The 25,187-nt window shown below is 39.5% G+C and overlaps 2 protein-coding genes across 2 annotated transcripts in view; one reads left to right on the top strand and one right to left on the bottom strand.

Moving 5' to 3' along the window:
• Positions 1–183: 183 nt before the first annotated feature.
• On the top strand, positions 184–13,306 carry CASP6 (caspase 6). The gene is made up of 7 exons (XM_063108685.1): positions 184–259; positions 5,374–5,416; positions 5,952–6,098; positions 6,506–6,582; positions 7,662–7,837; positions 11,953–12,115; positions 12,797–13,306. The coding sequence occupies exons 1-7, from the start codon at positions 220–222 to the stop codon at positions 13,033–13,035; spliced, it is 885 nt and encodes a 294-aa protein (XP_062964755.1). The 5' UTR covers positions 184–219; the 3' UTR covers positions 13,036–13,306.
• A 1,067-nt stretch (positions 13,307–14,373) lies between these two features.
• Positions 14,374–25,187, bottom strand: part of MCUB (mitochondrial calcium uniporter dominant negative subunit beta) — a 76,340-nt gene continuing 65,526 nt past the window's right edge. Inside the window, exons 4-8 of the mRNA XM_063107987.1 lie at positions 24,790–24,894; positions 18,613–18,773; positions 16,556–16,759; positions 15,837–15,953; positions 14,374–14,549 (exon numbers count right to left, since the gene is read on the bottom strand). Of these exons, the coding sequence (XP_062964057.1) occupies positions 14,472–14,549; positions 15,837–15,953; positions 16,556–16,759; positions 18,613–18,773; positions 24,790–24,894 (665 nt within the window). The 3' untranslated portion in view covers positions 14,374–14,471. The remainder of the gene's footprint in view (positions 14,550–15,836; positions 15,954–16,555; positions 16,760–18,612; positions 18,774–24,789; positions 24,895–25,187) is intronic.

The following is a 25,187-nucleotide window of genomic DNA, read 5'->3' as shown; positions in this document are numbered from 1 at the left end:
GGGGTGGCAACTGGCACTTCCCGAGGGCTGGGCTCGTCCCTCCGGCTCCCCTACCCCGCGCTCCGCCCCGCGGACTCTGGAGTGACTCCTGGAAGGAGCTTCAACTGGGCGGGAAGTACCGGCTGGGGTGGGCGGAGCGCCGAGGCCGGGCGGGGGCTGTGGGCCCCTGATTTCAGGAAGCCGGGCCTAGCCGGGCGTCTTGCTGGGCGCTGAGCCGCGATGAGCACGGCGCTGGGGCTCCGCGAAACTCACCCTGCAGGTAGGCGGGGGCGCGAGGGGCCGCCGGGCAGGTTCGCGCGCCGTGCGTCTGCGCCGGGGGTAACGCGGGCGCCGGTGAGGAGCGGGGACGCGGGCTGCTCCGGCTTTGCTGGATGGCCTCAAGGAGTTGCGGGTTCTCGGCGGAAGCGCTCAGGTCCGGAGGGGGCTGCTTACCTTTGCAGTCCAGAAAAACACCTCGGGGACCGGCTGTCGCCTTCTCGCAGCCCCGGGTAGCGGCGCCCGTCGCTGGGGCGTGCCCCTGCCGCCTTTGTCCTCCGGCGGTGAGCTCCTTGCAGGCGTCCGGGCCATGTAAACTTTAAAAGGCTGGCTCTGGCCGCTCCTGGCGCCCGCCCACGCCTGGCCATATGAAAAGTTGACTTTGGGAGTTTAAGTTAAAGGAAGTGGCTGCACCGAATAATTACGAAAGCATGATTAGCCCGCGGGGTGCAGAGGCCCCTGGGTCTGTCCGGGCTCATCCTTGAGGCCAAGCCAGGCCTTGGCGCGCACCACAGTCCTGATATCTGTTTCCTGCATCCAGGAAACCTGCTGCTGTTTGCTGGTTCGAGTTAAAACAGCAGTAACTTTTCTCTTCGAAATAAGCAGCTGCTGAAGGCGTACTTTAGAACGCTCTTCCTGACAATTATATTACTGGTACATTGCAGAAACTTTAAGCCAGGCCATAGTAGAAACAAGGATGAAACGCTGACATTCGGTTGCAGAGTGCCTTTATTTCAGAGCTTTTTATTCTTTGCTCCACAAAGGAAGCCTTGCTCCAGAGCCAAGTTGTAAAAGTCACCGTGGTCGTATGGGGAGTGGCCTTGTCCTACGGACAGTGCAAGCTCCAGTGGCCATCCCCAGTTCTGGAACAAGTGGTGAGGGGTGGAAAGCCGGGAAGGGGTCCAGGATGCCCGGCCATTAGTCACTGCACCTCCTTCTCCGTTTTTGTCTGATTCCTTTTTTTATTCGCCTGCTCCCTTTCTTTTCTGTCTCCACCGCACCCCTATTCCACGTCTGTTCTGACGAGGGGTTACTCAGTGCAGTCGCCCCCCCATATGCATGGGTTCCGCGTTCCCGAATTCAAGCAACCCAAGATAGGAAATATTCGGCCCTGTTCAGCCCAGCGCCCAAAAAAGTAAAAAAAAAAAAAAGGTGTGGCGACTGGAGTGCAGAGACTGGAGCTTACGGGCGATCCTGGCTTTCAGTCCCAACTCTACTGCGTTGACCTTGGACAAGCCCGGCCCACTTTATCCCTGCCCCTTGCGCTGTGGAGTGGCCTGAGATAAGGTATCTAAAGCGCCAGGCCATCAACAAATGGTAGATGGTAGGATTATCTGGAAGGAGTATCAAATTAGGGTAAGGAGAAAAAAAGAGTGATTGGTTTTTAAAATGTAAACTGATTTAAGGAACAAGGAGGTGGTAGAGTAGCTGTTTTCCATTATGGTAGAAGAGAAGGAGCAGTGAAAAAAAGAGGTCAAGAATCAGGTTTAATGAAGGACACGTTTTGATAAATAGATTGCAGATGAACAGGAATTCATAAAACTGTTACATACGGGGGACGACCCTGTGGCTCACTCGGGAGAGTGCGGCGCTGGGAGCGCCGAGGACGCGGGTTCGGATCCTATATAGGGATGGCCGGTGTGCTCACTGGCCGAGCGTGGTGCGGGCGACACCACGTGAGGGTTGCAATCCCCTTACCGGTCAAAAACAAACAAACAAACAAACAAACAAAAACTGTTACATACGGTACTCCATTAAAATTTATCTTCTCCATGTTAACAAAGCCATTTATGATTTTAGCCAGGTTTTTTGTGTGTGTATTCATGCAGTATAAACTATATATATATATATAATTTTTTTTTTTTTTTAAAAGATGACCAATAAGAGGATCTTAACCCTTGACTTGGTGTTGTCAGCACCATGCTCTCCCAAGTGAGCTAACGGGCCACCCCTATATGGGATCCGAACCTTTGGCCTTAGGTGTTACAACACTACACTCTCCCAAGTGAGCCACAGGCTGGCCCTTAAACAATACTTGTTAAGTGCACCTTTCTTAAAAGCTTGACTGCTTGGTACATACAGCTTAGGGTGGCCATGACAGTAGTCATGATGTATTATTTTCTCTGGAATCTGCAAGTAAAGTTGATCAACTCCAGAAAAGTGTTGGAACTTTGGTCCTGACATGTCTCCATGGCTTTCTGCTCCCATTCAATATTTGCTAGAATGGCGGGTGGTGCTGGTCCTTAATTGATAGTACAGGATGCAAGGTGCACATTTATATTAGAGTGAAGGTTAGAGTTGGCCAGGATCAGAAGCAAAGTTAGCATTCTACATCAATAGCCTTAATAATAACAAAAAAACTTTTTAAAAAAACCCTCACTGAGATTGCGAATCTGTTAACTTTGAAAGTGAATGTCATTTTTACTTTATTTTATTTTATTTTTTTGTCTTTTTCGTGACCGGCACTCAGCCAGTGAGTGCACCGGCCATTCCTATATAGGATCCGAACCCGCGGTGGGAGCGTCGCTGCGCTCCCAGTGCCACACTCTCCCGAGTGCGCCACCGGCTCGGCCCGTGAATGTCATTTTTAACAGGTTTTCTTCAGCAGTGTATTAGTCCGTTTCTGTTGCTTATAACAGAAATACCTGCAACTGGGTAATTTATAAAGAAACAATATTTATTGCTTACAGTTTTGGGGGCTGGGAAGTCCAAAGTCCAGAGAACACATCTGGTGAGGGCCTTGTTGGTGGACAGTGACCCTTCACATCAAAGCAGGGTGTCACATGGCAAAATGGCAGAAGCAGAGAGAGAGAGCTAACTCCTAACTCCTCCTTTTAAAGCCCTCAGAACCACACCCAGGACCACCATTAAACCACCAATTTATTAATCCATTCACTGTGGCATGATCCTCACAATCTAATCACCTCTTCATGGCCCCACCTTTCAATTATCAAAATAGGATTTCCTACCTGCTTAACACTGTCACAGTGGGGACCAAGCCTCAATGAGTTTTGGGGGACATCGAATCCCCAGCAAGCAGCTACTTAAAACTAGCTATTTCTAAATCTGTGGGTCTTCACTAGGTTGAAGGCAGTATTTGAGACAACCTAAACACCCATATTAAATTACACCAGAGAGGAAGAACTGTGATGCTCCTCCTTTTGAGAATATGAAAAATGAAAGCTTTAAAGATCCAATAAAGCATATCTCCAGTGCTTCCACCCTCAAGGACTTGAGCTAGTTTGGTGACCAGCCATTTGGCACAGCTTCCCTTAGTACACTTTGAGCACCTTAGGCTTGACAGTCAGCACAATGCAAAAGCTGGAGGAAGTGATCTACTGGGTCTGCTCCACCTTCTCCACCAGGAAAGAGACTGGCTGGTTGCCAAGCTGTGCAGGAGAATTCTTGGGGGTGAGTAGTATGGTTGGCTTTCTGACATACAGATTTAATTTGCTTGGTTTGAAGTTATTTTATTACTTTACCGTACAAACGGTTAAAAGATAAAGAGGTAAGATTATCAAAAGGAGGTAGATCCTGGACAGCCTTTGAAAATGGAAGGAGTGAAATCCCTTTACTGCCCTATAGAGAAATGTGTGCAGTAGGAAGTACCTGGTTACTGTGATCACCTAGGGCAAGGGTCAGACTAAAGAGCTTTCTTATCTGCAGTGTAGTTGCCCTGAAGAAACCTGAGGAGAGTGGGGAGGGGTTAGAGAGGCGGCTTTTGGCTCTCAAACTTTTATTTAAAAATCATCTTGCTAAAAATACATTGTTACCCACTTCCTCCAAGATTCGGATTCTGTGAGTCTCGGTTAGGACTCAGGAAGCTGCATTTTAACATCCACACCAGGAATTCTTATGCACAAGGCTGAGAAAAAGTGACTTAGGGCCCATACAACAGGTGAATGCTTTAGTGGTCCTACTAGCTTGGGTAAATTCCGGGAGGAATAGGCTGAATGTGACTGGCTAAAGGGTACTTGAGCCAAATTCCCCACCTCACCCTCATTCCCAGGATATGTTTTTTTCAGGGAGAATTTAGAACAATCAGGTGTGGAGGGAGACTCTCCAAGAAGAGGGGAATACTACCCACTTGGCTAGGAGGTGATGGGTAGGAGCCCACGCTTTAGGGCCATTCTTCCTTCGAAGACCTCAACCGGGGGGTGCCTCTTGCTATACTGTTAATACTTCCATTTATTCATTAATTTCTCTCTCCCTCTAAGCTGTTCAGTTTATCAGGTAAAACAGATTCATGAGTGGATGGACCCTTATTGTAGAAGATGCTACTCTTGTTGCACTGTCCAATACAGAAGCCACTGGTCATGTGTGCTATTTTAATTTAAATTAATTGAAAATAAATAAAAAATTGAGTTGCACTAACTTCAAGTGCTGAGTGTGGTTAGTGGCCACTGTATGGGACAGTGCAGATACAGTACAATTCCATCATCACAGAAAGTTCTGTCACACAGCAGTGCTCTAGAAAGTAGACAAAAATTCAGTGAGCAGTTGTCTAGAGGGTGGGGAAGTCTGATGGAGAGTGGAGAACAGAGGGTTCCCATTATAAGAATGCCGCTGTGTTGTTCAGGAGATCCAATATCTGAGCCTTTGTCCTTGTCTTTCTCTTCCTCTACCTAAACTTCTACCTCTTCCAGGTGGTAGGGTAATCCAGTATTGACTACAAGTTGTATTTCAGTTCTCCTGTATGACTCAATTCCTTCTCTGTTTCAGAAAATATTTGCAAAAACATATTCTGCATAACAAAGCAATTACATATTTCATTCGAGCTCTATAATCACAGAACTATGTTACTCTAGGCATATTGTGGAGTGAATACATTTGTGTAATATTTTCTCCATTTGTTTATAAGATGATTTGTTATTCTGCTCATAAGAAATGGAGGTGAGAAAGCATTGAGCTGTTAATTTATATTTCATTTGTATGTTAGTAAGCAGTTTCCCTTCATTTCCCCTTATCCCTTCTCTTCATATACTTTGGCTTTTAAACTAACCAAAATAGAAGAGTCTGAGTTTGAGAGTCAGAAGTGGGATGGGAGTCCCTGCTGTGTTTTACTTCCATAAGTCAAAAAGTAAATTAATTAACCAACATCAACCTTTTTTTTAACAGGTGGAAAACAAAACATGACAGAAACAGATGCCTTCTATAAAAGGTAAAAATGTGTTCTTCTCTAATAAAGATCTCTTCCTTGGTGGTCATGATCAGCCTATAGAAATCAAAGCAAAAATGGAATCTGGGAGCTAGAAAGTAGAACTGCATGTGCCAAATTTTAGCATTTGGGGAGTTGATTTGTAGATAGGCAGGTTAGTAGCTGTTGTCAAAGGACATGAAATGGTGTTCACAATATATGATGATTGGTATGGTATGGGCACAGAGCTAGAGCATGGCCCTGAGCCAGGCTGTTGTCCTGTGTCGCTGGATCCTGAGGATCGGGGGAGAAACATCAATGAGGAGGGCTTAGGGGTGTGTTGCTCAGGATGGCGCACGGCTGTTTACCAGTTGGTACAGAAATATTTCAGAACTTTCCTTACAAGCATGGCCTTTCCTAGAGCATACCAGTGGAATATCAGCCTGGCAAAGGAGGTTGAAGCTGCCTCCTTTGAAGACCTGTCTACACATTGACCTTGGGCTTGGAGGAGCTCATGATTATGACTTGAAGTGAATGTTTTTAAACTTTTCATTAACAGTGAAATGTTTGATCCGGCAGAAGCGTACAAAATGGACCGCAAGAGGAGAGGAATTGCTTTAATCTTCAATCATGAGAGATTCTTCTGGCAGTTAAAACTGCTAGAAAGGCGGGGCACCAACACAGACAGAGATAATCTTATACGCAGGTAGTGGTTTTATCTACATGTCAAGATGAGACACTTAAGTGATAACGGAATTATTTATAACTTGTTGGCACTGATAACAGAGGATGGGCTTTACTTGGGCATAGCCTCCCTTAAGAACTTGCCTGAGCAGTCTTCCTTGCCTTACTCTATTAAGTGTTGAAAGGCTTTGCATTGTTACTAACATATTTGCATCATAGATGGCAGTGTTCTCAATTGAATTGGTTATCATTATGATGAAATCCTTTCCTACTGTGAGTGATCAGAGAAAACCATCATTATTTGATTTTTTTCCCCTGAAGAAAAGTAAATTTATATGTCATAAAAATGTGTACAGATTCCTCAAAAGTGAGGGTATTCAACAACTATGAGAAGTTCATAAGCTAATATTCAATTTAATATATTACCAGGTTTTCAGATCTAGGATTTGAAGTGAAATGCTTTAACAATCTTAAAGCAGAAGAATTACAGCATGAAATTCAGGAGGGTAGGTAGTTTTGCTATTAAATCTTCCTCTGACGGGATTAAGTACTTTATCCTATCTGTAAAAACAGGTATAAATGGTGTGGCAAAAAAGTGATATTAAAGGTTTTGGTTGTGCCTCTATATTTATGTTACCCACCAGATTTAGAGACCCTTGGCAAAGTATTATGCCTCTAACGTTTATACTTAGTACCACTAATTATACAGTCTATAACTTTAGAAATGAATGAGACAACCTCTTCATTTGGTGGTAAAAGTAAGTCTAAAATATAAATATTACAGATGCTGGGCAGTCGATAGGCTTATTTTTTAATTGACTGCTTTCATACCCCATTTTTTCACTGGTTTCAAAATAGTGTTGATTTATATACATTACTCTTAATTTCTATATCATTATGCAGTAAGTATTCTAATTATAATACAATGTATATCATAATCACTGCATGCCATAGATTTTCAAATCACTTAAGCTTTTCTTTAAACTGCAAATCATTTAAATTTTAACTGGCTGCTTATCATATTTTCTACTTTGCTCATGAGCTATGGAGAATGTCAGTCTCATGTCTTAATATTATTTTGGAAGCTCTAAGTGCTGCAGACATACAGTGAAGACGTGGCCTTCATTGGAGGGTGGCAACACTTAGAGAGTTGTTAAGTAGTTTCTGGGTCTTTCCAGTCTGCTGTAAGATAATCACTGCTGATTCAAAGCAACTTATAATTTATTACTATAGGAACTTGGATCTTAAAGAAGGTTCCCCACCATAATCCCTTTGTTTTCCACATCATTACTCTGTGTTTAATAAAAGTTAATTGGTGGTTGGCCAGTACGGGTACTTTAAACTTTAACAATTCAGATTTTTAAAAGTCAAATACACTATGGTATAAATTATTCTGTTGGTTTAATGAGTAAAATAAGTTGTGTTTCATTACTGGTATTTTACATTTATTAAAGAATAACACATTTTCCTCTTCCCCCAATCATACGAATGTAACTTTATTCTAGTATTAGTATATTAAATTCTTATATGTAGATAACAGGCATCTTATTTTCATTTCTATATGCACTTTTGGGAACATTTATAGTGTCAGCCTCTAGCCACGTGGATGCTGATTGCTTTGTATGTGTCTTCCTGAGCCACGGCGAAGGCAATCATGTTTATGCATATGATGCCAAAATTGAAATTCAGAAATTAACTGACTTGTTCAAAGGAGACAAGTGTCAGAGCCTGGTTGGAAAACCCAAGATATTTATCATCCAGGTAAGACTGATTATATTATAATTTAATTATAAAGTCTATGGTTCTGTTAATGTGATTATGAAAGTCTAAAAGCCAGTTTTGAAGTAACTTTCTCCAGTAATTGAAAGACCCTTTTTGAATCCTGGCCAATCAGAATTGAACTTTGAGCTGTTAGTAATAATTTTTTCTTAATACTCACTGTCCTTATGACAAAAAACCAGCATTTGGATTGACATTCGATGTGATTCACATAATAAATAACCACTGTTATCTTGGTTATTTATCGTGACGCCCTGACCGAGCCACTGGAAGAGGTAATCTACTGACTGAAGAGTGCCGTGCAAGGCAGGCTGTTTAGACTAAGTTGGTTGTTTGGGAGCTGGAGCATATAAGCCAATGGGAAGAATGCAAGAATAAAGAGTCTAGTCCTAGCCTGCCTCATGCCTTTCATATTTCCCCTTAAACCAAGATTGTTTCCCCCCTGCCAAATTGTTTGTAGAGATAAAAATATTTTTTGGCATGAATAATATCACTTGGCACATCAATAGGGATTTAAAACAACAGCAACAAAAGAAGCCTGATGTTCCTTCCAGTCCTGAAGTTCTTTATTTCATGGAGGATATGAAATAATGTGATACCACATGTCACATCTTGCCACAAAGCTTTGGCAAGGAGTGGGGATGGCTATAAGAAAAGTTAAGGATGATTGCCTAGTTTCTAGTTTGGAAACTGCATTGGAGTGTCTGTGAGACATAGACTTGGGAATACAAGTCTAGAACCTCAGACAGGTAGCCTGGGCTGGAGAAATCAGTTTGGGAGTCATCAGGAGGTAGTGGGTAATGGAAGCCATGGGTGTAGATGAGTTCACCATGTCAACTATAGCCTGAAAAATAAGTGTAAAGCAAAACTGAGGGACACCAATGAGGAATGAGCTGAGGAGGATAGACCAGAGCAGGAGAAAAATCAGGAAAAAATAACATGATAGTTTTCAAGGAAAAGGAAGTGGCCGACACTGTCAGACACAGAACTGGAAAATAATAAGCTACTATAGGAGGACAGCCACAGAGGGAAATGTTTGCCAAGTTACTTTCTCTATGCCTCAGATTCTTATTCCGTGAAATGGGGATAACAATAGCACCTGCCTTATGGCGTGGTTGTGGGGACAGAATGATCTGACTTAATGAATGAAAACACTTAGAACAGTGCCTGGCAAATGGCAAGCCCTGTATGTAGACTAGCCCTTATTCTTACTGCAATTGACTTGACAGATGATTTCAAGTTACAGGTGTTCTATATTATATTTAGGAAGGACAGTAGAAAATAAGGTCTGAAAATAAGCCTGATAATACTAAGATTAAACTCTCCCTGTAAAAATGGGATATTTCTATTTATCTGCTATCACTCAGGACTTTGTTTCTTTTGACATTTATAATTGTTTAAGTGACCATTTCAGAATTGATGGGTGCATTCATAATGCTACAACAGAATCTCATTAGGTCACCATATGAGTTTCTAGGGCTGCTTTAGCAAAGTATCACAGACTGGATGGCTTAAACAACAGAAATTTATTTTTCTCACAGTTCTGGTGGCAAGAAGTCTGAGGTCAAGGTGTTGGCAGGGTTTGTTTCTACTGAGGCCTCTCTACTTGGCTTGTAGATAGTCCCAGTGCCTTGACATGGTCTTTTCCTCTCTGTATGTCTGTGTCCTAATCTCCTTAAGGATACCAGTCAGGTTGGATTAGGGCCCACCCATACGACCTCATTTTATCTTAATTACATCTTTAAAGGCCCTATCTCCAAATAGTCACATTTGAGGTAATGGGGTGAGGACTTCAATATATGAGGTTTGGGGGGGACACAATTCAGCCTATAACAATCATTTAAGAGTAGAATTAATGTTAGCTTCTGAGTGAGTCAGAATTAGTATTTAAGAATTTGAGAGGCTTCCAGTCAAGATGGTGGAATAGACAGTCCCCAGTGTCACTCTCTCCCACAAATCAACCAATTTACAACTATAAAAAAGCAACAACAGCCAAGCTGGGGCCGCTAGAGCTGAGAGGAAGAGGAAGAGAGACCTACAGGGTGCATGAAGGCAGGAGAAGCCATGATGAGAGAGAAAGAACCATTCCGATCATTTCGTGCCACAGCCGCTTTAAGGCTGGAGCTGCTGAGCACATGGAGCAGGAACTGGCAAAAGCTACAGCTGTGCCCTTCGGATGAAGTTGTTTGGAGGCAGCAGGGGAAAAGAGGGCCTTGGTGGCCCCCAAGCCAGCAGGACCACTAATAGGGTTCCTGTGAGCCCACATAGGAGCGAGGAGCCACAACAACTGAAAAAAAGGAGCCACTCAGGCCGGTGAGTCATCGCAAAGGACAAGCATGTGTGCTTCCCATCCCATGGGTAGTGTTTGGAGCATGGGCAGTGGGGGTGATAGGCCCACCAGGGGAATGCTGGGATACAGCAAAGACAGCTGACTGGCACCCCAGGACCACTCAGAGGAGACTGGTCAGGAATATAGTATTGCATGGGATGCAGTTCGATGAAAAGACTCAGGCCCAGATCAGAGTTTCTACACAACCCAGGTGCACCTGGTCTCTGGAGAGCCAGAAGTACCTATAAAGTCAACAGTTAAAATCTGAGCTGCATAAAAAAGCCTTCCCTAGGGAATCAGCAGCAAAGCAGCAATTTAGCTAAACCACACAGCTCAAGTACTGGTCCCCACAGGAAGTTCCCCCACTTCAGAAGCAAGCAAAGGACAAAAAGTTATTTCCGGTCCAGAAATACCACTAGTGCCTCAGAGCCCAACTGGGTACCGGAGGCATAGAGCCAGGGACCGGACACCCCCCCCCAACTGGGCATACTGCCAGCACCTCAGGGCCTGCCCAGGGTCCTGTGGTATGGAGCTGAGGACCAGACCCCCCCACAACCAGGCACACTGCTAGCGCCAAGGAGCATGCCAAAAACATCACCTCCATGTGGTTGGCCCACCACAGCCACTACAATAACCACAGCTGCCACAAAAGCAGCTAGACACCACAATCAGCATACAGATGGTCCGCCAGCCATTGGAGTACATTGACACAAGGAGAGTCACCAGCAGAGACCAAAGAAAATAAGAGGACATCTCTCTCCACAAAGCCCATTCCAGAGTGACAGAAGAAGCATCTGCTTTACGATTATATTGGGGGACGTGAACATTCCTCTCAGCATTGGACAGATCATCTAGGCAACAAATCAACAGAGTAGGGGCCAGCCCATGGCTCACTCGGCAGAGTGTGGTGCTGATAACACCAAGGCCACGGGTTCAGATCCCTATATAGGAATGGCCGGTTAGCTCTCTGGGTGAGCTTGGTGCTGACAACACCAAGTCAAGGGTTAAGGTCCCCTTACTGGTCATCTTTAAAAAAAAAAAACAAAAAAACCCAGTAACCATTATTCTTTCAGAAGGAAAGAAGAAATCTAGGGTAACTAGAGGGGGGAGGGAGAAAGGGGGATAAGGATAGATTGGACAAGGGGCATAAAGAATAAGTATGATTTGTAACAATATATATGCTAGTAATATTGATTTGATCAACATATGTCAATGTTGAACCCTCAAAATATGTATAATCAATTATGATTCAATAAAAATTTTTTTAAAAAAAATTTGAGACCTAAAGTGGGGTCAGGAGGAGGAAGGAAAATTAATAGATGTCTTCTCAAGTCAGGCAGTGTTATTTTGACTTATAACAATTTATGGCATTAACCAGGCAAGCAAAACCCAACTGGAAATATTCTGCCTGATTAAATAGGAACACTTAGGTAAATACTATAGTTTTTAAAAGAGAGGGTGACTTGGTGCGAGAGGGTGTGGTTAATCCATAAGAAATTTTAAAAACACAAGCTTTTTCTCCTTATAGTATACCTTTCAACCCACATAATTTGGTGTGTAGTTGGGAATGCCAACTTTTTCAAACTTTAAAACAGAGAAACAACTTTGTCAGCCTTAGTCCCCTGTAAACCTGAATGCTTCTGAACTGCTTATAATGTGGCTTCTTTTGTTATCGACATGAAGGTGTACTGAAACTCCACTGTAAACATTAAGCATTGGGAAGACAGCAGTAGGCAGAGGAGGTGGTTTTTCCTTCCTTGTCTTGTAGGCGTGTCGGGGAGACAAGCACGATGTGCCAGTCATCCCTTTTGACGCAGTGGATCATCGGACAGAAAAGGTGGAGGACACCAACATAACCGAGGTGGATGCAGCCTCAGTGTACACACTGCCTGCTGGAGCAGATTTCCTCATGTGTTACTCTGTTGCAGAAGGTGTGTAGGTGTTTAATACAAACATATAATTGGCTCTCCTGGCTATGTTCCTGTAAGTCTCACGTTTGACTGATTTCGGGTCAGGTCTTTCTATTGGGACATGGTGGTTCAATCCTGAAGCTCACACACTTAGAATGGATTTCTTTGAAAACTTGGCACAGAGTGTTAAATGAAAAGTGTAAAATGTCTTATGGAAAAATCATCCCTGAGAACTATGCTGATTAAAGCAACAAGTCTAATTATATTAAACATTAGCAACCTGCTGACAGCTACTGATGGTGGTGGTACCACTGTGGTAATATTCATGGAAAGGTTTGTTGAAAAATATTTTGGTAACAGTTGTCCTTTGCTTTTAAAAGTAAATAATTTTGTTTTACTTCTAATATATTTGTGTCTCTCAAAAACATTGCCTGGCTACCATCTTGGGAATTTTTTAGGAAATGGAGGAAATTATATAGAACTAATCCTGTTTTTATAAAACTATATAGAATTAATCTCTTTTCCCACACGAGAAGAGTTGGCAGAAAAATTTTAAAACCATATCATGGACATATCTTAGTTTTTTCCAAGGATTTTTTAGAACTTATACTATTGTAGCTATGAATTAAAAGACATTTTTCAGTCTCAGTAATTGAATGCCAGAAAACTACAGTGACCTTTTTCTTCCCTGTCTTTTTTTAGGATATTATTCTCACCGGGAAACTCTGAATGGCTCATGGTACATTCAAGATTTGTGTGAGATGCTGAGAAGATACGGCTCCTCCTTAGAGTTCACAGAACTCCTTACGCTGGTGAATAGGAAAGTTTCTCAGCGCCGAGTGAATGATTGCAAAGACCCAAATGCAATTGGAAAGAAGCAGGTTCCCTGCTTTGCCTCAATGCTAACTAAAAAGTTGTATTTCTTTCCAAAATCTAATTAATAGGGGCTATTTAGTCTTATGACCTGTATTCAAAATGTGTTTCCTTTTTAAAATAAGAATCACTAGGTTGAAGCATATGGTATAGCAATTTAAAATGTTTTAAGGTTTAATGTCCAGTAGAGAACTGCCTTTTTTTTAATAGTTCATGTTGGACATGGTGAAAATGTTTGATATGTAGAAATGAAATCCTCAGGGAATTACCATAAAGAAAAAACCTACAAGCGCTTGGAGTATTTGACTTTTTCATTGGTAACTGCAAGGTTATCCAAAATATCTGGTTGATTTATCTTGTATTTTGTGACTTTTTTTGATAAAAGTTTATTGTATAATGTTTTTAAAGGTTTTTGAAACCCAAGATTAGATCATTGTTTGCCTTAATAAAATATTTGAAATTCATGTTTTATTAAATTTTTCTAAATCACATTCATTTATGTAATTTATAGTAGAATTATTTTCACTTGGTCATAAGTGGTTTAATATTTTATCTACATGGGTTACTATACTTTGTATGACTTTAACGCTCACTTTTAAAAACATTAGCCTTCAAGAACTAATATGACATTCTAAGGATGAGATATTAAACATAATCCTTAGCCACCATATGCTAACCACCTGCAAAATCTGATTTTCTGTCGGCATCTTTCATGAGTTGCTATGCATTGTCCCACAATCATCACACCCATTCACAGACTATCATATTAATTGAAAAATAGATGTTACTTTTAATGTTTGGTTCTTATTGATATGATACATAAAATTTGTATAGTATTTATTGTTTTGTTAACCTGACAGAGGCTGAAGAAGGTTAACTGTTTAGGCTTTAATAACTAAAACTGAGCTGTTAGCTCAAAAGGAATAGTTTGCATATGTTGTTTCAGCTGCAGCTCAAAAAGTACCAATTATGCTTTATGGTTAGTGGGACATTTATATCTTTTTGATAAATAAGGATGTCACTTCCAATTACTGCATATTAAAAAAAAAAAAGACATTGGGCTGGCTGGTTAGCTCAGTTGATTAGAGTGTGGTACTGATAACACCAATGTCCAGGGTTCGGTCCCTGTACTGGCCAGCCATCCTCCCCTGCCAAAAAAATAAAAGAAGTTAATTTCAAGATGATTTCAAATGAAGCCTAAGAATGGAAGTGAATGACAACACGCTGCCCATTTTACTTCCACATGGGCGTGAACACAGGACAGGCTGGTTGCAGCAGCTCCAGCTTGGACGGACACATACAAGCCCTTTCTAGCATTAACAAGTCACGAAAATCCACAAACCAAAAATCTCAAGAACTTCAAAGAATACTTTTGTTTTACAAGAATTTATTAACTAAAAGAGACTGAACAAATTGAAATGAATTAGGGACTCAAAAATGTCCACTTTTCTAAGTTGCAAAATCAACACAATTAAAAAATCCAAGGACGTTTAAAAACATAAGATTAATTCTTTTCACTGAATTGCTCTACTTGCATTCGCAAATAGAGAGAATGGCGCACCTGTTTCAGGGATTCTCTAGCCTGTCACGGGAAAAAGAAAAAGCACATGGTCAGAATGAGAAACATACTAGCGTTACTGCTTGAGAGGAATTCTATAAATTTAATGTTACCTTAAGGCAAAATATTTAAACCACTAGTGGCAAATAACTAAAATATTTCAATTTTATACAGATCCTTTTTAAAATGTGAGCTTAAGGTTTCCAGTTATCCTTATGCTTTTTAAAAAAATAATCGTTTATTCCCCACTTCGTAATGGTTTTTCCAGTTTATATTCTTTAAAAAACACCCTGTAACCTACCAGTTTCCCTTTTTCTCTCCACTTTATTACCTTAAAAATATTTTACAAAGTATTATATTTAAAATTTTTAATGTACCATCCTATAAACTAGCTGAAAGAACATTAGTCTTCTTGGATTGGATCATTCAAACGTAAGGGAATACATCCACACACACACACACACACAAAGCATATTTTTATGTAATGATTAAATGAAATTTTTTATTACGGAATTAGTAATTTCTTTTTTAAATGTCAGGGATGGGTAGTTTAGACAGTACAGATAACAAAAGAGGATGATTACTGACTATTAAATGAGCATGCATTGAGCAATGAAGGATATTTTTATCCAAACCTTTTTGTTACAAAATTACTAAGAAAAATTAAAAATCCAGCTATGTGCTGAGAACTCACCACTTAAACAAAGTTAATGAGTAAATTGGGAAGCTAGAGATAAAAGCTGCCTAAGAAACAGATTGTGATAACGTACATAAGAGTACAGGCTCCCTAGCCAAACTTCTGGGTTCATACCATGGTTCCCTCACTTTCTAGCAGTGCACACTTTCTAGCAGGGAAAGTAACTTTAACAGCCTGTTTCCTTGCCTGAAAGATAGGGGAAAGACGAAAGGAGGAATACCATAATAATCCTTCTATCTTTAAAGAGAAGAAACTTATAAATACCTTCAGAGAGTTTTAAATTCCTTATCACAGTGTTCATCTTCCTAAAATGCTACTTCCTATTATTTGCTTAGAAGCAGATTGAAAACTTTTATTTTACTATCTCAAAGTCATTTAAGACATTTTCAAACACATCTAAAGCTATCCCCATGTAGGATACTGAAGACAAGAATAAAAATGTAGGATATGAAATGAGTACCAGATATGTCAACTATTTCACTAAACAATCCCACAATACACAGAAATCTATTGAGGACCAAGATTTAACATATGAAGATGAGCCACCAATTGTATTTCCCTAAGTTCTGGCTCCCAAGCAAAACCAGCTATAAAATGTATTTGCAGTAAGATACCTTATCAAGGTCTTCTTTTAATTTGTTGTATTGTTCCACGTCAAAATGCTGTTGTTTTGATTTCTTATGGAAGAACTGAAGAAAGTGCCTACTCTTAATAGCTGAGTAAGTATAATCCTTAAAAAAAAAAAAAAAGAGAGAGAGAAGAAATAACATGTTTTGCTTCTGCAAGAAAGACACTTGACTCAGCAACACCAAAGCAAAGGAAGGTGGATGAATGAGTGAAATATCTACAGGGGCTATCAGAGTTGGCATAAACCAATACATGTAAAATATTTAGTCTCATTTGAGGTCAGCTGCTCCTTTCAAAAGCAAGCAAGGCAGGGAGAGAAATTATACACATTGAAAAAGAAGGAAGGAAAAAAAAAAGGGAGAGTTTTAGGAAAATAACCACAAGACCAAGCTAAAGTTACTGGGTATTTTGCAATACAAATTCAATTTTATTTATAAATGAGGGCACAGAGAACATAAACTTGACATATTTATCCCAATGGAGAAATTTGTGTGTTATACTAATTTCTCTATAGAGATTATACACAGTTTCTCTGTGTTATATGTAAGTTTCCATCCAGCCTTGTGTAAAACAAAAGACTTACCAACTTATAAAAACCCAGATAGCAGTAACTCAGTAAATAAAAAGACTTTAATGCTCATTACTTGACTTGAATAAGGAATTCTTTGCAAAAATGTTCTTACTATTTTCCTAACAAACTACTCACCTGTTGAGTGACTATGAAGTATGCAAAAAACACCATGGAATTCGCAAATGTGATGAAGTATGTAACTGGTTCCATGATATCCCAGGAGTATACCCACCAAGTGAGCCAGGCCAGTGCCCCACCCTGAATGGACAGCAGTGCTAATCCAGCCCATAGGAGTCTGCTTGATTTGGCTTCTGAGCCAGCTTCAATTCTAGCTTTCTCCTGGAGAAAGAGTGGGAGAGGGGACAACTGTTAATTCTGTCTACAAGTGTGCCAACTTAAGGGGATAAAATATCCAGGAAAGAGGAACATTTGAACAAATGCACAACTGCATTTCTTTAAAGAGGTTAGATATATGGAAAAACTGAATTTATAAAACATACATTAATGAGTAATTACTCATTTTCAAATCAGTTCATTAATAAATCTTTTTTAAATTATAAAGGTAATACCTGTTCATGGAAAAAAAAATAGTACAGAAGGGTATACAATGAAAAACTCAGAAGTCACCCTCTGAACCCTAACTAAAATTAGAGGCCTATTTTCTTTGACTCAGCAATTCCATTTCTGGGAATTCATCCTACAAGCACACCTGCACACAAGTGATTCATTACAGACTCATTCTTAATTGCAAAAGACCAAAAATAATCCATATGTCCATCAAGACATTATGCGACTGTAATGAGGAAGCTCTCTATGTACCAATATGGAGAAATTTCCAGTATATATTAGTGGAAAAGGTGAAAACGGTGCATAGTAGCGTGCTTCCCTTTTCTGAAAAAGAAAAGAGAATAACAATATATTTGTACTTGTTTATACATAGATAAAGAAAATCTGAAATGATTCATATGTGTGCGGGATATGGTAACTAGGAGGATAGGGTGGGAGGAAAGCTTTTCAACGGGCACCTTTTCAGATTTTTAAAATTTTAATTCAAGTAAATATATTAAATTTTTTTAATGAAAAAAATTAAAATGGTAAATAATGCAAAAAAAGTCCTTCTCTCTGCCATCCCCGAAATACCCTTATGGGTAATCACTATTAAAAGTTTTTTTACATCTTCCAGAAACTTTGTATTCATATACAAAGATACACATATACTCTCCCATTTTTAAAATATCACAAATGGAATTATAGGTTTAAAGAATGCAATTAAAACAAACATACCCTCCCCCTAACCCCCCCCCAAAGAAATTAAAGCTATTTTTTTTCCCCACCATTGATAAACTTCAGATGTTAGGAAGCCATTACTAACTTTCCAGCTGCAATTCTGTTAAGCAGAGCTGGGGCCCTGAGCCTATTCTCTAAAAAAGAAACTGAGGTAGCACTCCAGCTCGTGCATTCAGCTCATACTTTACTTATTTACAGAGACATTATGGCTGATTCGTGGAGAGGAAGCACAGCACAGAGTTTTAAAGAAGGCAGCTCTGGAGTCAGACCTGAGTTCAAGTCCTGACTCTACCACATATTAGCTGCAGCATATGGATTGAATTGTATCCTCTCAAACTTTAATGTGTTGGGCACTTGGTTCCCACTGTGACAGTGTTAAGAGCATGAGAAATCCTATTATGGTGGCTGAAAGGTGAGGACTTGAAGAGGTGAATAGATTGTGAGGACCAAGCCATAGTGAATGGTTTAATGGTGGTCATGGGCGTGGTTCTGAGGGCTTTAAAAGGAGAGCACATGAGAGTACATGAGCCATATTCAACATGTGATACCCTGAGTGGCTGTAGTCACTACCAGGAGAAGGCCCTCACCAGATATGTTCCCTGGACTTCGGACTTCCCAGCCTCTGAAACCATAAGCAATAAGTATTGTTTCTTTATAAATTTATATAATACTCAGTTCTGGGTATTCGTTATAAGCAACAGAGATGGACTATTACCTAAATACCTCCATTGATAGGTTTCCTCATCTAAAAAATGAAGATTCTAGTACCAAACTCACAGGCTTGTTGTGAAGATTAAAAGAGAAAATAAGCATAGATAAAACATTCAGAAAAATGCTCACATGAGGAGCACTCAATAAATAATAGATATTATTTTCAAATAGACTCAATTGAGATGCTTCCTAACCTGTTCAAGGGGCTGCAACTGTTTCTTCAGATGGTCAATTTTCTCCAGTAAATGGTGCTCTCTCTTTTTCTGAAACTCTTCTAAATGCAAGACTGTAAACAGTCTATGAACCAAGGATTTCATGTTTTCCATCTCAATGTCACGCTCATTACTCAGTTTTTCTGAGGAAAAACACAGGGAAACATAAGGCAGTCACCACACTTTTTCCTCCAGGGTCTATAAGTCCCAGGAACAAAATCTGAGTCCTCATGCCTGGCCACCTGAACCAACTCCTAGGGGGGCATTTGGTATTGGCCTTTCTTCCTGGTTTGGATGATTCCATTAGTCTCTCTCACATAAAGACAATCTGGAATGACACATTACCAGACAGTAGGTTTACAATTCATCGTTTTTGTCTTCTCTTCTATTGTGATAAGACTTTTGCTGTTTCTTTAAAAATATGCATACATGGGCCAAGCCCGTGGCGCACTCGGTAGAGTGCTGCGCTGGGAGCGCGGCTACGCTCCCGCCGCGGGTTCGGATCCTATATAGGAATGACTGGTGCACTCACTGGCTGAGTGCCAGTCACGAAAAAAAAAAAAAAAAAAAAAAAAAACGATAAAAATATGCATACAAGAAAGATAAGAGTATCTATCTACCAGAATGCAGGTGAATACCTCACCTTAGCTTGTAACACATTAGTTAATGGGTTCACTTTTATACTTGAGTTCAGCCTAAGATCCCTCCCCGTATCCCCAACCATCTTTCCAAAAGTTATTTTAGGATCCATAAGGAAAGAAAGCTGGTATACAAACACATAGACAAATGCATTACATACATTTGAAAAGCAGTTCAAGTACATGTTCTTTTCAACAAGGGGAGTCACAGTAAACAACAAAGTGTAGCTCTGCAAAGCAGTTCATATATACATTTTTTTAAAAAGGGAGCACAGGTCAGAATATGCCACCACAAAATATGAAAGATATACAGGTTGAGCGTTCCTAATCCAAAAATCCTAAATCTAAAATGCTCCAAAATCTGAAATGTTTTGAGCACCAACATGATGCTCAAAGGAAATGCTCATTGAAAGATTTTGTATTGTCACATTAAGGATGCTCGACCAGTAAGTATATAATGCAAAAATTCCAATTGGAAAAAAATCTGAAATCCCAAACACTTCAGGTCCCACTTTGGCATAAGGATTATTTTGAGCTGAAGGCAGTTAAAAAGCAGCAGATGCAAGAAAAAGCTCTCTAGCCTACCTCTCCGCCTAAAAGCAGGACACAAATTTACAAAGGAATCTCTCCTTGCCTCTCTACAGAACAAAGATTGATTATCGCAGACTACTTTAGACCCATATCAGCCTGGAGATGGCACCAGAGCAATCTACATAATAAACTTTACTAGATATTATCTACCATTAACTAATTTATTTGCCTTTCCACAATTTGCCTCCCCTAGAAACTCAAGGTCCTTTTCCTTCCTTTGTCTGTCACTATAAAAACTATTGTTCTCTGTTGAAGATGTTCTATAAGATAGTTCTAAGCCACCTCTGAGAATTACTCATTCACTGGATATCTCCCATGTATATTTGAAATATATACATTAATGAACTATTGTCTATTTTTCTCTTGTTCATTATTTTTTGTTACAGGGGCCTGTAAATTATTTTTTTCAACCCCTATAGGCGTCACAGTGTTTCAGAGTTTTTAACATAGAGTTCTCTTGATTACGTATTTCTCTTACCCTTCCTCCTCTGTGGGTTTATAAATCCACATAAAATCAGGCTGTACTGATACCTTTCTGAGGGTTACAACTATTCACCATCACTGCAACAGAACCTGAGGGCAGGGGACAGGGTGAGAGGAAGGGAAGAAGACCTTCTTTCTAGGCAGCAGCAGACAAGGGAAATAATGATCCTACAGTTGGTATCAGCCCAGTGATTTTCCTGTTCATGCAGTAGTCTTGAAGCTATTTTTCTTCCATCACTGCTCAATTCTTCAAGACTGTGTTGTGGTCTTTAACCACTTCCACATTTTACACTAAAGCTGTTACAGAAGGATGAAAACTAAAAGTTCCCTTCTAGGCTTTTGGCTTTTGAGATCACAGAAGAGTCATAGTCCTTTTGTTACCATGAAAAATATATTGATATTTAAAAGGTCTATATACAGAGGAAAGGCATAGATGGGGCACAATTTTGTCCAAAGCTTTGGAGTGTAACAAAGATAAATCTGGACACTAAAGCAGTGAAGATAGATTTTATTAATAACTACTGCAATAGACAAGAGGGTTCGGTGTAAACTGAACTCAACTTTAATTTGTGCAGAGCTAACTGGGCATTTTAAAGGGAGAACAAGGGAACAGACAGAGAGAACTGTTGTGGGGTCTTGGACAGAGTCAGGGAAGTGGAAATGTATAGAAAGTGGGAGAAGTTGGTTAATGTGACTAGGCCATCTGGGTCTGTTAACTGCACTTACCCAGAGGAGAAACAACCTTCTTGTATCTTTATGACAGAAGGCAGTGATGCAAGTCAGAGCAGGGCACTCAATGGTTGGGAGTGAAAGCAAGAGTTATGTCCTTGCACGTTTACATTTCAAAGAGAGGCTCTCAGGTCCTCCAGAAGACAAGTCTAGGTAGTAAAATATTTACACCTCAAAGAGGGAGAGAAAGGTTTATAATTGCAAGTTTTCTAAAGCAGCTGCTTAACTTAGTCCTTTTTGTGTTGCTATAACAAAATACCACAGACTGGATAACTTATAGAGAATACAAATTTATTTCCTCATGGGGTAAAGAGATGGAGAAAGATATACAGGTTGAGCGTTCCTAATCCAAAAATCCTAAATCTAAAATGCTCCAAAATCTGAAATGTTTTGAGCACCAACATGATGCTCAAAGGAAATGCTCATTGAAAGATTTTGTATTGTCACATTAAGGATGCTCGACCAGTAAGTATATAATGCAAAAATTCCAATTGGAAAAAAATCTGAAATCCCAAACACTTCAGGTCCCAAGCATTTCTGATAAGGGATACTCAATCTGTATCGTGCTAACACTAATCAAAAGAAAGCTGGAGTAACTATATTAATTTCAGACAGAACAGACTCAGGGTACAGAAAGTTATCAGGGATAAAGAGGGGGCATTAAACAATGATAAAAAGGTCAATTCTCTGCGAAGATAACAATCCTTAATGTGTATGCCCCTAACAACAGAGCACCAAAACATAAAGCAAAAACTGACAGAACTGCAAGAAGAAATAGATAAATCCACGACTATAGTTGCAGACTTTAACACTCCTCTATCAGAAATGAACAGATCCATCAGGCAGAAGATCAGGAATTACACAGTCGAACTCAACAGTACCATCAATCAACTGGATATAAGTGACATCTATAGACTACTCTATCCAACAACAGCAGAATTCACATTCTTCTCAAGCTCACATGGACTATTTCACCAAGACAGACCACATTCTAGGCCATAAATTACACCTGAACAAATGTAAAATAAGAGAAATCATACAATGTATGCTCTCAGGTCACAATGGAATTAAACTGAAAATAACAGGAAGATAGCTGGAAAATTCCAAAATACTCAGAGACTAAACAACACACTTCTAAATAACACATGGATCAAGGAAGAAATCACAAGAGAAATTTTTAAAATACTTACAAATAAATGAAAACAGTGAATACAAATATTAGAAAAGAAAAAAAGACCTGAAATAAAAAAATCTGAACATCGACCTTAAGAAACTAGAAAAAGAAAAGCAAACGAAATCCAAACTAGGCAGAAGAGAAAATATAATAAAAATTACAAGAAGAAACCAATAAAATTGAGAACAGGAAATCAATAGAGAAAAATCATTGAAGCCAAAAGCTGGTTCTTTGAAAAAAAAAATCAATTAAATTGATAAACTTCTAGTTAAGTAAGAAAAAAAGAGAAACAAATTACTAATATCAGAAATGAAAGAGGGGACAGATCCCAGGGACATTAGGAGGACAATAAAGAAATACTTTTTAGGAGGACAATACACAAATTCAATAACCTAGCTGAAATGTATTAATTCATTGAAAGATAATATGTCAAAACTCACACAAAAAGAAACAATCTGAATAGCCCCATACTTATTGAGAATATTGAATCAATAATTAATAAACTTCCAACAGAAGCACAGGCCCAGATGAATTCCTTGGTGAATCCTACTAAACATTTAAGGAAGAAATTTCGTAAGTTCTCTACAGTCTCTTTCAGAAGACAGAAACAGAGGGAATACCTCCTAATTCATTCTATGAGGCCAGCATTACCCTAATACTAAAACCAGACAAAGACATTTTAAGAAAACTATAGACCAGTATCTCTCATGAATATAGATGCAAAAATCCTCAACAAAATATTAGCAAATCAAATCCAACAATGTATAAAAAGAATCATATACATTTAAGTGAGATTTATCCCAGTTATGCAACACTGGTTCGACGTTCAGAAATAAATTAACATAATCCATCACATCAACAGGCTAAAAAAGAAAAATCACATGATTATATAAATACATGCAAAAAAAGTGTTTGACAAAAATCCAGCACCCATGCATTACGAAAACTCTCAGCAAACCAGGAACAGAGGGGACCTTCCTCAACTTGTGAAAGACAATGTCGAGAGAATGAGAAAACAAGCTACAGCCTGGGAGAAAATATTTGCAAAAGACATCTGATACAAGACAGTTATCCAAAACACTCAAAGAATTCTTAAAAGTCAAAAACAAAAAAACCGAACAATCCAAAAAAATGAGCAAAAGATCTGAATAGATACCTCACCAAAGAAGATACACAGATGGTAAATAAGCACATAAAGCAATGCTCAACATCATGTAATTAGAAAATTGCAAATTAAACCAACAATGAGATATCACTACAAACCTACTGGAATGGCAAATATCCAAAACACTGCCACCATCAACTGTTTGCAAGAATGTAGGGCATCAGGAACTCTCGTTCACTGCAGATGGGAATGCAAAATGGTACAGCCACTTTGGAAGACAGCTTGGCAGTTTCTTATAAAACTAAACATACATTTACCATATGATCCAGCAATCATGCTCCTTGGTATTTACCCAAGTGAGCTGAAACCTATGTCCACAAAAAAACCTGCTCACAAATGTTTATAGCTTCTTTATTCATAATTGCCAAAACTTGGAAACATCCCATTCAGTAGGCAAATGGCTAAATAATAGTACAATAGACAATAGACTATTATTCAGTGTGGAAAAGAAATGAGCTATCAAGCCCTGAAAATGCATGGAAGAACCTTAAATGCATATTACTGAGTGAAAGAAGCCAATCTGAAAAGTCCAAGTGTAAGACATCCTGGAAATGTCAAAACTACAAGAAAGTAAAAAGATCAATGGTTACCAGAGATTGGGGAGGCTAGGACAATGAATAGGTGGAGCACAGAGGACTTTTAGAGCAGTGAAACTATTCTATATGATACTATAACAGTGGATACATGTTATTCTACATGTGTCACAACCCATAGAATGGATAACACCAAGAGTAAATTCTTTTTTTAAAATTTTTTTAAATTTTTTTTTTTAAAGATGACCGGTAAGGGGATCTCAACCCTTGGCTTGGTGTTGTCAGCACCGCACTCTACCGAGTGAGCCACGGCCGGCCTACCAAGAGTAAATTCTAATCTAAACTATGGACTTTGAGTGATAGTGATGTGTCAATGTAGGTTCATCAGTTGTAATAATTATACCACCCTGGTATGGGATGTTGAAGGGGGGTGGTGGGCAGAGGGTATATGGGAACTCTTTCTGCTCAATTTTGTTGTAAAATTAAAACTCCTTTAAAAAATAAACTCTGTTTTTTAAGGAAGAGTTAAGAGCTGTACAGCAATTATACTTGAATTCATGATTTTCAGGCCTACCTCTCTCTTAACCCAGTAATGTCAGATTAAACATTCAAGAACCTAAGGTTAAACCTTAAAAGTCTAAAAAGAGTATATGAGACTAAAAGCCCTCCTAGGAAACTTCTAATGATCATTTGTGCCCCTGCTATACATAAAAGCTTAAACACTGGTTCTCCAAAGCCTTCTTGGTCATTTAATTAACTAAAAAGATTCTTAAGATAAGCTTTGCTCCCTGTAAAAGCCCCACAGTGTAAGGAAAAAGTTAATTCAGTTGGATAACTGTTTCTTACCCTTCTTGGGGCATTGCACATCATATGCTATTTTATTAATGACAAGTTTAAAATCATTCATTAGCAAAATATCCATCAAGGTTGAAGTTGGAATCTCGCCACCATCTGAAAGAGAAAACATAATGCAAAAATATACCTTTGTTTTAGAACAATCTAAGAACCATTTCCAACACATAGAAAATTACTAGCCCAGGTCTCTGCAATATAGTAGCGGACATCTGCTTTTTGGTAGGCTCCCCCAAACCCAAATACTATTCCCACTGAGGGGAATCCTCTCCTGTTGCTCTGCCTCCCATTTTACTGGACCAAATGAAACAGGCAAGCACTTCCTCAGCCACACACTGTCAGCTGGATGGAATCCCCTGGTGAAACTATATCTGCAGGTCATGCAAAGATTC

This window comes from Cynocephalus volans, chromosome 9, assembly GCF_027409185.1.
Source record: "Cynocephalus volans isolate mCynVol1 chromosome 9, mCynVol1.pri, whole genome shotgun sequence".
In the NCBI taxonomy this organism is placed as follows: domain Eukaryota; kingdom Metazoa; phylum Chordata; class Mammalia; order Dermoptera; family Cynocephalidae; genus Cynocephalus; species Cynocephalus volans.
The sequence above is the reverse complement of the archived record's forward strand: the minus strand, read 5'-3'. Positions and strand labels throughout refer to the sequence as shown.

Excerpts from the sequence above, each read along its gene's own strand:
- CASP6 (XM_063108685.1), top strand. The coding sequence starts at position 220 with ATGAGCACGGCGCTGGGGCTCCGCGAAACTCACCCTGCAG. Across the intron at positions 7,838-11,952 it reads CCAAGATATTTATCATCCAG|GCGTGTCGGGGAGACAAGCA; the intron begins GTAAGACTGATT and ends CTTGTCTTGTAG. Across the intron at positions 12,116-12,796 it reads GTGTTACTCTGTTGCAGAAG|GATATTATTCTCACCGGGAA; the intron begins GTGTGTAGGTGT and ends GTCTTTTTTTAG.